Raw genomic sequence first — 12,905 nt, forward strand, 5'->3', positions numbered from 1 at the left:
ACCACCCTTAAGCCAATATAATAGGTATTGGCTCTCTTGAGTAGTAGAGAATCAAAAAAATTTACTGTCAAGATTCCCTTCGATGGCCTAAGAAAGGTATTAATTGAACACTTCAGTCAATTTTGATGTATCTGTGATTTCATTTGTGTAGATGTGTTTACATTTTCTCATCTAGTTTCTTGTGCATGTGCTTCCATAAACTCTCCTGAGAGCCATGAAACACAGTAGAGAACAGCATTTTTTGTGTCAGACTCTTGACAGTCTGAAGCCTATGGACTCCTAAAAATAGCAGGGTTAAATGCATAAAATTCATAGGATTCTATAAAATAGGGATAATAATATCTACCTCCCAAGGTTGTTGTGAAGATAAAATTATATATTTGTAAAGTGCTTTGCAAACCCTAAATTTTCAAAGAAATGACTAGCTAGGATTAGAAAGAAAATTGTTAAAAGTTATTAGAATATTTTTTTAAGTTCATGGACCCCATGGATCCTTGCACTAGAGGTATCATCTGGTTTTTTTTATTCCTATCACATTAATATAGTTCTCTTTAAGACAGATATATTATAGGCCTTTTGGATGCACATCTCAAAATCAATTAGTGACCATGGGATCATTATAAAACTCCTCCTGGCTGGATAAATTCTTACCTTTAAAAGAAGTCAAGGCTCTTTTACTTCTCTAGATCTCACTGCTTTCCACCTGATGAACAAGTACTCCTTTTTTTTGCCCTTGCAACAACTCTTCTTAACAGAGCCTGAAGCAACTAGAAGCACCAAGATCATTTATAAACTGATGCTCCCTACCTCAAGAACCACTGGCTAAATTTAGCTCTACAGATGGCAACTTGGCCGCATCAGCTTCTTAGAGAAATCTACTAGAGCTTTCTTGTTATTCATAGTAAGGTGAACGGTCCAAGAAGCACACTGAGATTCAACGAGGGTGCTGTGCACCTAAGTTTCTCAGCAACGGTGAACGTTTGTAGACCTATAAAAATGCTATAGATGAATTTGCCTTTCTCTTGAGTGTGGTGATGCTGGTGAAGACAATCCTGATTAATATCTACCTCTTTCCCCTCCTTCCCCCTGTAAGATGTAAGGGTTACCAGTTGCTCTGTTTCCTTGGTCTTACTCCTGAAGGACATCTGACCGTGCCATTCCTCTGCTCAAGAAGCTTCAGTGGCTCACCGCTAAGATAACACAAATAGCTTTTAAAACTTTTACAATCTGGCTCCAACCTCTCTCTGTGGACTAGTTTCACCTTTCTCTTCACTGTTCCAACCAAACTGGTCTCCTTGATGGTCTATGTAAGATAACATACCACTCCCAACACCATGCTGTTGCCCATACCTATAATGCTCTATCTCCTCTTAGAATTTCTGGCTCCGATCAAGACTCAAATGCTAGCTCCTATATGAATTTTTTTTTGATTCCACCAGTTGCTGCCCCCACCTCTCCCAGTTACTTTGTATTATGTATACATATATCCTCCCTGCCCACTTCCAAACAGAAGTAAACTCTAAAGGTAGTGAAGGTTTCATTTGAGAGCCTAGTTCCATGTTTGGCTCATAAGTCCTTAATAAATGCTTATAGAATGGAATCAACTCAAGGAGACCATCTTCATCTCAGTGCTCAATAATTTAAATAGAAAATTTATCTCAAGATTGAGCCAGAAAATGAACACAGTAGTTTGGGTAACTTGGGGACAATAAAGCCACAGTGTGGAGATATTTTCAGGAGGCAGTGATGGACAAGCAATGGTTAACATACTGTAAACATTAAGTGCTTATTGACTTCATTCCTGGATGTACTTTTTTCTCTTAATGTGGTAAGTAGCAGTCTTACCGTGGTAGTATTGGTTTATTTTCCCTCTTCACAATAAGACCTTGTAGAATGTTTCCATCAACTCAAATCATAGGGATGGAGATGGGAGAGGGGGTGTGAAATGATGAAGGGCTTACCCATATGTCAAATGATCCCAGCTTGGTTAAAATCCTTCTTACCCATACCGTTATTTAAACCCTTGGGTTCAGGTAGACTCATTATGTACAAGAAGTGTGAAAGAGAAAGTACTCCCCTTTCCCAGAGCTGAAACTTTTTCTAAGGGAAGTTGACCTAGGTAACCATAAGCAGCAGCTAGCATAATCCCTATAAACTTAAGGGTTATAAAACACTTTGGTTTAGTCTCCTGAGAGACCACTGAAAATAGGTGACTACTGAGAAACATAAGAAGATAGGAATTAATGCAGAGTAAAGTAGAACCAGAAAAACTATTCACAATGAAAACATGATTGGAAAGGAAAAAAAAATGCTGTGTAATCACGAACAAGCTTGGACCCAAAGAACTGAGGAACTTCACCTCTTTAAATTACAGAAGTGCACTATGGGGATGAAGTATTACATATACTATCATGCCAGCTGGTTTTACTTAACTACTTCCTTCCTTTAAAAAAAAATTTACAAGAGGATAACTCAAAGGCTAGTGGAGTAGGGATTCAGAAATGTACCAAAAATAAAAAAAAATGTGAAAGGATAAGAATCAAATGAGTTTAGATGATAAAAAATGAGAATCTTGGCAAGAACTAAAACTTGGGAAACATTAAATAGCCTGTTATTCCTGAATGACTGGGATGTAGGCCTAAATTTGAATTTTCCATCTCTGCTTTCTAAACTTTCATGGGTTTTATAGCAAACAAAAAGACCACACCAAAAGATTATCTATCATAAAGGGGCAGAGTGGGGTAGACAGTTCCAATCTGGATTATATCTTCTATCAAGTCCCACACTCACCCACTTCCAACAATACCAGTCTAAAAGTAAGATAATGGCACCTGAGACCATCTCCAGTTGTCCTGATCTATATATTGCCACTGGACCCAGATGGCTGTGGAAAGTGAGGCTGGTGACTTTGCACAGCCCTATCTCACTTAAAAATTCACTTGCTATCCATGACATCACCTTCTTGATGTCTTGGTCCTTTTGGAGAATGAAGGACAAACAGGTATCTGGCCTATCCCAGTGTACTTTCCTCAAATCACAAAGACAATCAGCACAAAATTGTCATTCACTTTTCCGCATACTTTATTTGTTACAAACATACAATTTTTTAAATATAGACTTGTAAAACTCCATTTGCAAAAATCTGCTATTGTAAGGAGTGCTCACTAGCATGAATTTTTTAAACTTTGTTTTTTTCTGGTTCGTTTTGCTAGTTAGCTAGTGGTAAATCCAGGACCTGCCCTTTTACAGACCTGTCTGTAGCTCCTGGCTGTATTCACATTGCTCTTTAAAAGCAGCTCTGCTCGCCTCACAAAGGATAAGAGTCTGAGCTTCACTCTCTTAGGCAGCAAGACCTACAGCCAGCTAGCTCTGACTCTGCTTTTGAATTGTTTTCAGGGAGATTTTGAATAGGTGCTGCACGATGTATGTTTGAACTGAACCATGCAGCTGTGTTTGCTTGTTAAAGTGCATTTCTTTTTTTTTTTTTCTAAATAAGAGGAATAATCTTTATTCTTTAACCAAGGTACTTAAAAAAATGAACTTTTTGGTCTCTCAGCAGATATTCCCGAATTGATCCTATCACTACAAGTTTAGTGTTCTATATACAATTATAAAGTTGTGGGGGAAATCTTATAAAATTAAAGGTATTGTGTTTCTCATGAAGCAGAAACCAGTTCTGTAATTTCATACATATGAATACACACCTGTTTACAATGCACAAGCATGTGGATATTTACATATGGATCGAAGACATTTAAATTATAAAATCATATTCCTTTTAGTTGCTGCCCATTTAACATACAAGTACATCCTGATCAAGAAGCTGTCTCCTGCTCCAACGAACTTTTAATTTGGATTTAGCTCATTCAGATTACTTCTGCAGATTCTGTGTTGGCAGAGCAACAACCCTAGGGTTAGAGTTAAGAAGCTATTCTAGGGGAGGAAGCTTGTAGTACATTAGCCACTGGCAGATGTGGTTGGCAGTTTTACTAGATTGGGAAAATATGCTATCTGGGAATTACTCAGAATAGATTTTCTTAAATAACCATGAAAAAGTCATTTCTACATTTTTGCCCAGAAAGGACAGTAAGAGAACACCTTAAAAAGCATTAACACTAAATGTTACTATTAAAATGCTAGCCATTCCATTGCAAAATAACTCACATTCTATTGCTAACATAACATTCAGAGCAAGTGACAAGATTTACACCCTGCTTTGACTCAAGAATTCTATTTAGCTTTTCAAGGATAGAACAGATTCCAGGTTCAGGGAGAGCAATACTTACTTCAAAGGGAACTTTTATCAGAAGAGGGTGATAAGTAGGTAGGAGAGAGATGGATGCTTTATGACCTTTAAGGTAAATATTAACCCCCTCCCCCCCATGTCCTACAACACAAACGTGTTCATATAAATTTCCTCCAAAATTCTTTAGGGTAGTAGGTTCCACCCAAGCCGCACTAATGAAAGAAAGGGAAGAAATACATTAAACCTGTCTCCCCCCTCCCTTTTTTCCTTAGAAATTCTAATGGTAATGCTGTGAGAAATAAAGGCTGTACTTAATTTTCTTTGAAGAATTAGCTATCTGTTTAGCGAAAGGGATGTGGCAAAGCCTGGAGAAAAAAATTTTAGAATCCTTTTTTAAAAGGCTACAGAATTTTGTATTGAACATGTCTCTCTACTTCCACTTTCTGCTACTAAATGGTAACATCTGGGTGAGATTCCACTTAAAAGACAAAATGAACTTTCTATGTCAACAGATGTCAGGAATAACAGGAAAAATAAAACTGATTATGCAAAAACCTTGTTTCATCTAAAAGCTTCCCCATACTTTCACCAGCCCTACTAGAATCACTAATAGTATGAAATGAACAGATTTAAGTTTCCCCTCCTTTTCCTTCCTCCATTCACCCTCTGGTGGAGGCACTAATGAAGCAGTCAAATAACCAAAAGGCTAGAAGAGAGAAGTAAAGGGCTAGTGGCATAGTCTGCCAACAGGAAAATAAGGTCCTGAATAATTGAGTTGGTTGAATTACGGAATTTTTTTTTAAAGGGCAATATAATTTTAAATAAATGGCTACGCTATTTTTGGTTTAAAGTTACATAGATTGTGAATAAAGATGACTATAAATACAGGCCTCTTGCCTTTGTTCCTTACCGTTTCTTTCTGAAATCTACAATAGTATAGGCTTTTAGACAAGGGGCACTGACAATTATCTGGGAATTATGTTAAGTGTAAAATTCTTCATGTTGCAACCTTAATTTTGAGTTTTGGGAATCCGACTTCATTTTGTGGAAGCTGAGTCATTAAACCTCTAAGTAATAAAATTAAGTCTGGTGCCAAAGATTAAGGAAGGTGGGTGTTAATTAACTACAATTTAGCAAAGAACACCACACCCCAAAACACAAGTTTTTAGATGATCCCAAGAACATTCAGGAGTCCAACTTTTGGGTGCTAGGATTTTAGATCTTTTGGTTTTTCTTGGTCAAAGTATAAAGCAGTTATAATTTGGTATTTTTACCTATCTGGGGCTAAAAACCCCAAACCCAAAACAAATTTTTCCTCTTTAGTCAGGCTTTAAGTTAAGTGTGCTTCACCCCATCCCCCTAAAAATAAAAGCCAAACAATTCCACAACTATTTGATGGAAGCATTAACTTATCAGGAAGACAGCTAATTGACTTACAGTACTCTAAAAATTAACCCTGACAACTGATAGTCTCATCTTCTACAGAGCAACAACTTTAATGCTGCTATTGACAGCAAAAAAAGAGTTACCTTAAGGCTCAAGGGAAAGTAACTTATTAAGTTGTGAACACAGTATTGGTTATTACCGCATTCATTGGAAGCTAGCAGATGCTTTCAGGACCAATACAAACTTTCTAAACATTAGCAAAGATTTCCACTTACATAAAGTCAGAACAGTCATCTCAATAAGCAGAATTAGGGGAGCCTGAGAAGCCACGGTCCACATTAAATAATCTATGTATTTACGTGACGAAAAGTGCTTTTTGCCTTTGAGAAAATATACAAGGGTTAAAATGGAAATATACAATGTGAAAGTTTCTTGATACTTTCAAGCCATGGAAGTATCAGACTCCAATAGAAAGTGGAAAAAGAGCAATAAGATGGAGGCTCTGCGTCTGAACAGGCCCGATATATGTGAGCTTTAAGGTATTCTAAAATAAAAGTGTTTTGCCAGTAACCACTGGGATTTTACACCACTATGTTTTAAAACCTGAGATTGGACATCAAAGCAGTCACTTTGATATTCATCAGAACAACTCTGATAGTCTCTAAACACAACAGACAATTGAATTAATTAATACCTAAATGAACACAAAAACATTTTATTTTTTTTCCTGATCAAAAGGAGACCTACCACAAAAATATTAGATAGAGAATTATGACTCCCAGCAAATGAGTCATTTTTACATAGGCAAAAAAAAAAACAAGTCTTTCCCCCTTCTCACTGATCAAGGCCACACTATTTTCAAATGAATATCTACTGAGAGATTAGTTGTGCATTTGATAAAGTACCATAATCTGGTTAAAAATAAAAACAAAACTTACTTAAGAATACTTATGTGCATGAGCTATACATACACTCAAGCTTCCCCCCAAATTTATTAACTGACACTCTCTGAAGAGCAAGATAGGTGGAAATTAAGTCACTTTTTTAATACCTTGTGTAGATCATTCTACATCTTTGTAACATTGGGGAAAAGTCACATTTAACAAGTCATCTTCAGCTATTACAATGCCTGAAGTGTGCAGTCATTAACAGACCACTCAATATGAGGGCATTATTGTAACCAGCCTTTTTTGCCCATTACCCTGCACATTTTCAAATAAAAAAACAGGATAAATGTTTGTAGTTTGGTTTTCTGGAAGGAAACTGAAGCCCGGAATCTCTTAAAAGACCTGTAATTTGCTGCAAAGTGATCCAAAGGTAACAAACAAAGCAGGAGGTTTTAAAGACTGCTTGAATCCACAGATCCTCAGAATCATTCTGTATTAACTATAAAAATTGAATTGACAAGTAGCTATGTGTATAGTACAGCTACAGTCATTTATGCCACCTACATGCCTCAAATATTTACACAGGGTGTCTGGTTTTTTGGTTTGGTTTTGTTTTTTTTTTTTTGGTGCCATACAGACTTACTTTTTTTGTACAGCAGATGCACTGACAAGTTTGCTGACTGGAATTGTCATTCCATTGGCTGAATGATGAATAAGGACAATAGAAATCAAGAATATAAGGACATATTTACAGATTCCTGTTTTTTTGGTAATATTTTGTTTCTAATTCTTTTAAGCTGTAGGAATTCCAAAATGAAAACAAGCTGAGAAAACAATAGTATGAGGAACAAACCTTTCATCAATCATTTGAAAACTAAGCTATAGGATTTATTGAATAGGACTGGTTATTCTAAGTGTGTGAATACTGAGATATTCATGAAAAAATATCACTGCTCACAGCAATGGTAAAAAAAACAACAAAACAACCAGGTTTGTTTCCCACACTGTAGTTTGTACAATGCTGTTTTCTTTCCAACTAGATTTAACAAAGACCATACACTTCAATAAGTTAATATTTATGAATGATCTTTTGAAGCACTTTCTCAGTTAAATACAATCACATCTAATAGCAGAAATTGTTCAAAAGTATAGTACCTATATTCTGTAGATTTCTATTGTCCCTGGGGACAGGAATGACGATCAGTGGACAATTAACCCATACCCTTCTGTTGTTAGAATGGATTCCAATCTTCCTGCAGTAGGAAGAAAGGCCATGAACCACCCCCTTTGGGGAAAATCAAATCCTCAAGATTGGTTAAGACTTATAAACCCACCATGGTGACATTTAACTAGTCTTATCCAGGCGGGTCAGAGTTTTAATATAAATTACTTCTTCCAACACATAGCTTATGCATTCTTTGCTCCTATTTTTGGAGGATTCTCAAATTGATTACTAAAGATTTTTTGCACGATACATCACTGTTATATGGTCTAATGACTAAGAGAAAATTAATTTCTCTGGTTACCAAAGCTGATGCCGTATATGGTAGTGTCCTTGGCATACACTCTATATATGCCTCTGTCCACTTCCACATACTTCCTATGCAGCTAATTTTAGCTTAATAGCCACGGGTAAAGGATTGTGAAGACCCTGTCAATTCTACAGAGTAGAATGGCAAGGCTAGTTACTGCAATTCAGCCAAAAAAAAAACAAACACAAAAACAACCCCTTGAAAAGGAGAGGTACTGCACCTTTGCAAAATCGAATTGGCTCACAGCAGCTGAGCAACACGATCACACTGAAGCAAGAAACAAGTTGGTCTATACAGGAATTGTATATGGTTTTAAAATGAAAAAGTTACAGCAATATACACTACTGGCTGCAACCTTAATTTTCATTGCTGCCTCAAATTTTTGAAATTATTTAAAGCAGTTTTCTGCAACCCTAAAGCTGTCCTATTGAAACATTATTTTGGGACTTGTTCTCCGCAGCAAAGAACTGAACACACTCAAACAAAATACAAAGGTAAATACAGCAGGACATTATTGAAAACAGCTGCCTTATAGTACAAAATACAGTACAAGAATACGGATGTAATTAAAACATCAAAAAATACTATTGCTCCCATACACTTTAGGAAACATTCTTTGCAACGGAGAAAAATTAAAAAACAAAAACTGTTTTTTAAAAAATCTGTTTAAAAAGTCTGTTGTGGATGATGGGAGAAGAGAATGTTTTAAAAGGGCTTAAGTACATGTTTGTGGCTCTTGTACTTCTAACCTTCTAATTATCAATATTCTGGATACTCTGATTTCTATAAACAGCCAAATTTTTATGTAAAATAGCTTCTCCCTCCCACTCAGCCACAAATGTATAAGAATGACTTTTGTATATTCCTTATTTTCCAATAAATACAAAACAAAAAGATAGTATAGATTGAGTAATACCAAAACAAGGTAATAAAAAGGGTATGCAATAAATTAAAAAGGCAGCTCAAATAAAGGGCAGGCATGCAGTTAAAAAATACTAAGAAAATTGTGGAGGTGGGGTTACCTGCCTCCTGTGTGAGAAGGTGTTTGCACAAGTAATACCTGAAAACTTTGGAATGAACAGTTTAGATCCCATTCAGTTCAAAGTTACCTAGGATACATTAACATTTCTAGAAATACCTTTTTTTGAAGGGGGTAGGATTGACTTGATTAGTTAAAAAGCATTTATAGAGAGAATCCATTTAAAATATAGAAGAGGTGATCCTTGAAAACCCCAACTTTTATTCTTGAAAGACAGCTAAGATGAACCGGCAGAAGCCAGTTTATGTTGAAATTTCAAGATGGTATAAAAAAGCTTCCAGGGTATAGTCAGCTTATTTCATTTTCACTTTAGCTCCTTTTAGTGATGGATTTCAGCTTCCATAGGGCCTGCTGCTCTGAATCATCCATCCATCATGTGCCAACTTTGATTGTGAGGTACTGATAAAAATGGATCAAGTTCTCCTTTAAAAATTCTTGTAAAAGAATAACTGATGCTGGAAATTCTGGACCTGAGGATGTTATCATTTGAGCAAGTCCACAGATTAAACTGAAGGTAAATGGAGGCTTCAGTTTTGTTAATTTCCAACTTTTGTACGGATGTCAGTCATTCTTTCAAAGCTCAGGCATGTAGCCACGTGTTTCTTTTTGCTGATATCATGCAAGGTATGGTTAAAAATCCAGTCAGCCATTGGATGGAATTGCTGAATTATCTACTATTCACAGGCTTATGCTTTTTGGAGCCATAAGAGAGCTGGCTCTCATTTCTTCATACCTAAGCCATTTCTTTATAATAACCTCCATATTTGGAGAGAAGGGGAAGAACTTTAGTGAGTAGCAACCAATCCACTCAAACAGTTTTCCTTGTGCTTTATGCCTGATTTCTTATGCAACCCCCCACCCCAATACAAAAATGTCCATTAAAATCTTCAGAAACCTTGCCAACTTTAAAACTATTTTAGAAATGGATTCCAGTTCAAACACTGATATCTCCATCAGTTTGCATGGGGGGGAGGAAGGAAATTCTGCAAAGAAAAAGACAATAGACATTGGTCCAGGTTCCCTCCAAAACCTTATTTTAAAATCCAAATTTGTTTCCATATTCCCCCAAGAGCTTTTGAATTTTCATTTCTGCCCAGTGAGTCCATGATTAGTATGTATTTTTAAATTTGTATTTCCCTTTATGGACCTGCACCTTTGGAAATGGGTAACTTGCAACAGCCTCTCTCCCTTATCTTCATGGACTTAGCAAAGATTTAGATACCAAGATGCTGGTTTCAAAGAAGATGAAAGAATTCAACATTGAACCAAAGAGGCCAATGGGAAGATTTATAGAACCAATTTAAGCAGTCCAAGAACAAACACAACTCAAAATCAAATATCCTTCGGTGGGTGCTCTGGGCAATACAAACGTTTGTATCTCCAGGTCAAAGGCGACTGAGGATGTAATCTGGGACGAGGTTCGGATAGTTTAGGTGGGCGAAGGTGGGGACCCGGTGTTTAGGTTATTTCTCTCAAGTGAAGAGGCACTTTCTCCTCACCTCAGGTCAGTGTCATCTCCTTTGAACTTGCCGCTCTTTTCTAGTTGTCCGCAAGTTTCCTGGTGGTTACTTCTTTAATTAGCATTGCTTGTTATTTTCTGGTTGGTTTGTTTCTCTAGGGGCCTCCCCCTTCCCAGGCCCGGCCACGGGGTGAGTGGGAAGGGGAGCATTCCAGTGGGGAGGGGGGGATTTCTGGGAGGGGGCTTACGGTTCGGAGCGGGGTAGGGATGCCGGGGCGGGGGAGACTGCCCCAGCTTCAGTCGTCGTCCACATCCTCGCCCTCGGACTCGTCCCCGGCGCCGCCCCGGCGCTCATACAGCTTGTCTCGCTGCCTCTCCTGGATCTCCTTCATCTCGTCGGCATAGCGGCAGAAGGCGCCCCCGAACTTGCCCCACGCCTTGAAGGGCACGGTGATGGCGTTGCGGTAGGACGGCTTCACCTCGCTCACCCGCAGGAACACGCCGTACTTGTTGCAGCCCACGTCGAAGAAGAAGCGCTTGGAGTCCACCGTGATGGACGTGCCCTCGGGCAGCTCCCCGTAGCCCGGGCCGCCGCCCAGCTCATCGTCGTCGCCGCCGTAGTCGTCAATGAGCTTGGCGAGCGCGTCTCGGAACTCGATGAGGCCCTGCGCGGGCAGCGCGATGGTCTGGCCGCTCGGCAGGCCTCCCCCGGGCCCCGGCCCGCCTCCGCCGCCGAAGCCGCCGCCTGCGCCGGGCCCGCGGTTGATGGTCTGGCGGATGCGCAGGAAGCGGCCGCGCTGGTTTTCCTTGAGGTCCAGGTAGTATTTGCGGTTCTCCCGCACTAGGAACTCGCTCTTGAGCGCCCGCCGGGGCCCGCCGCCGTCCTCCGCCCCCGCCGCCGCCGCCGCCGCCGCGATTTGCTCGGGGCTGCTGGGCCCCAGCTGCGCGTAGTGCTCGATGAAGTCGCCCAGGTAGTCTCGGAACTCGGCGGCCACGGCCATGGAGAGCGTGAGGCGGCTCTTGGAGCCGCCCGCTCCCACCTCGGCGATCTTCAGGAAGCGGCCCTTGGCGTTCTGCTTCACGTCCAAGTAGAAGCGCTTGTTCTGGATGTCCAGCCGCTTCGAGGCCAGCTCCTGGGTCTCCTGCTCGCCGCCCCCGCGGGACAGGGGCTGGAAGCCGCCGCCACCCCCGCCGCCCCCGCCGCTGCCGCTCCCGCTGCCCCCTCGCTCGCTGCCGCTGTCGCCATCCGCCATCTTCTCTCCCTCCGCCGCCGTCTCAGCCGCCGCCGCTGCCGGGCCCCACTGCTCTCGCGCCGCCGCCGCCGCCGCCACCGCCGCCGCCCGCCGCGCTCGCTCGCGCCCCCCTCCCTCCGCCCCTGCGGCTCGCGCTCCGGTCCCCCCCCCAGCCTCCCTCCCACCCCCCCTCCCCCGCTCGCTCACGCGCTCCCGCTCTTCATCGCGAACCGCCGCCGCCCCCCCCCCATCTTTACCCCCCTCCCCCTCCCCGCCTCCCTAACCCGCCCCGACTTCCGCAGCCAAGCGGCTGTTTCCGGCGCGAGGACGAGCCGGAGCGCGCCCCCGAGTGCGCGCGTCCGAAATTCCCTTTCCTTCCCTCCTCTTCTCCACCCCGCCCTTCTCGGCTTCCTCGTACTAAGACTGGCCCACGAACACACGCCACCGCCCTCGCGACAGGGAAACGCCGAGACCTGTTGCGCTCCACGTCGAGCCCGTCTGACGCCGCGGGATGACGTCACTCCTCGAGAGCGCGCTACCCAGAGAGGGGGGCGGGGGGAGGTGGTCCTCGGGTTCAGCTGAGGACAAGAGCGGGGAAAAAAAAGCGAGGACTGCAGTGTGGGGCCAGGGAGCGAGGAGGAGGGGCGGAGGGGCGGGGTGGCCCAGGAGCGCTGCGGGCTGAGACTCCGGGCCCCGCCGCCGAGCCTCGGCCGCCGAAGGAAGGGCCCTGGGACCTGCGGCCGACGGCGGGCACCCCCGAGCCGATCCTGCCGAGGAGGGCCGGGGTGCGCTGGGGGGGCGGTGTCCGTCCCCCTCCCGGTACCTGCGTGAGGTTGGGCAGGACTTAGGCTTTCCGAGGTGTCCGTGGCTCCGAGGGCCGGTGCGGCCCCTGCCTTGTGGCCTTGTGGCTTCATTCGGGCTCCGCCGGGGCCAAGCCCTCGGGGCAGGCTTTCCGGATCTCAGCGCCCGCGGATTGGGCTGTCGTCTCCGTGCAGATGATCCCCATACCCAGCTGGCTAGCGCTCATGTAGTTCTTTGCACTTGGCAAAACCCTTTGCCCCAATATTACCTTATTTCATGCTCACAGCAACCCTGGGATGAAGAAACAGGCAGCCAGAGGGGTT

At 42.4% G+C, this 12,905-nt stretch overlaps 1 protein-coding gene across 1 annotated transcript; it reads right to left on the minus strand.

Moving 5' to 3' along the window:
* Window positions 1–3,057: 3,057 nt before the first annotated feature.
* Window positions 3,058–11,863, minus strand: PURB (purine rich element binding protein B). Its single transcript, XM_072633780.1, has one exon. It carries the CDS (start codon window positions 11,800–11,802, stop codon window positions 10,846–10,848), a length of 957 nt encoding a protein of 318 aa, XP_072489881.1. The 5' UTR covers window positions 11,803–11,863; the 3' UTR covers window positions 3,058–10,845.
* Between the last annotated feature and the right edge of the window lie 1,042 nt (window positions 11,864–12,905).

This window comes from Notamacropus eugenii, chromosome 1 (genome assembly GCF_028372415.1).
Source record: "Notamacropus eugenii isolate mMacEug1 chromosome 1, mMacEug1.pri_v2, whole genome shotgun sequence".
NCBI classification, from domain to species: domain Eukaryota; kingdom Metazoa; phylum Chordata; class Mammalia; order Diprotodontia; family Macropodidae; genus Notamacropus; species Notamacropus eugenii.

What these genes read in the sequence shown, in the direction of transcription:
- PURB (XM_072633780.1), bottom strand. Translation starts at nt 11,802, where the DNA reads ATGGCGGATGGCGACAGCGGCAGCGAGCGAGGGGGCAGCGGGAGCGGC.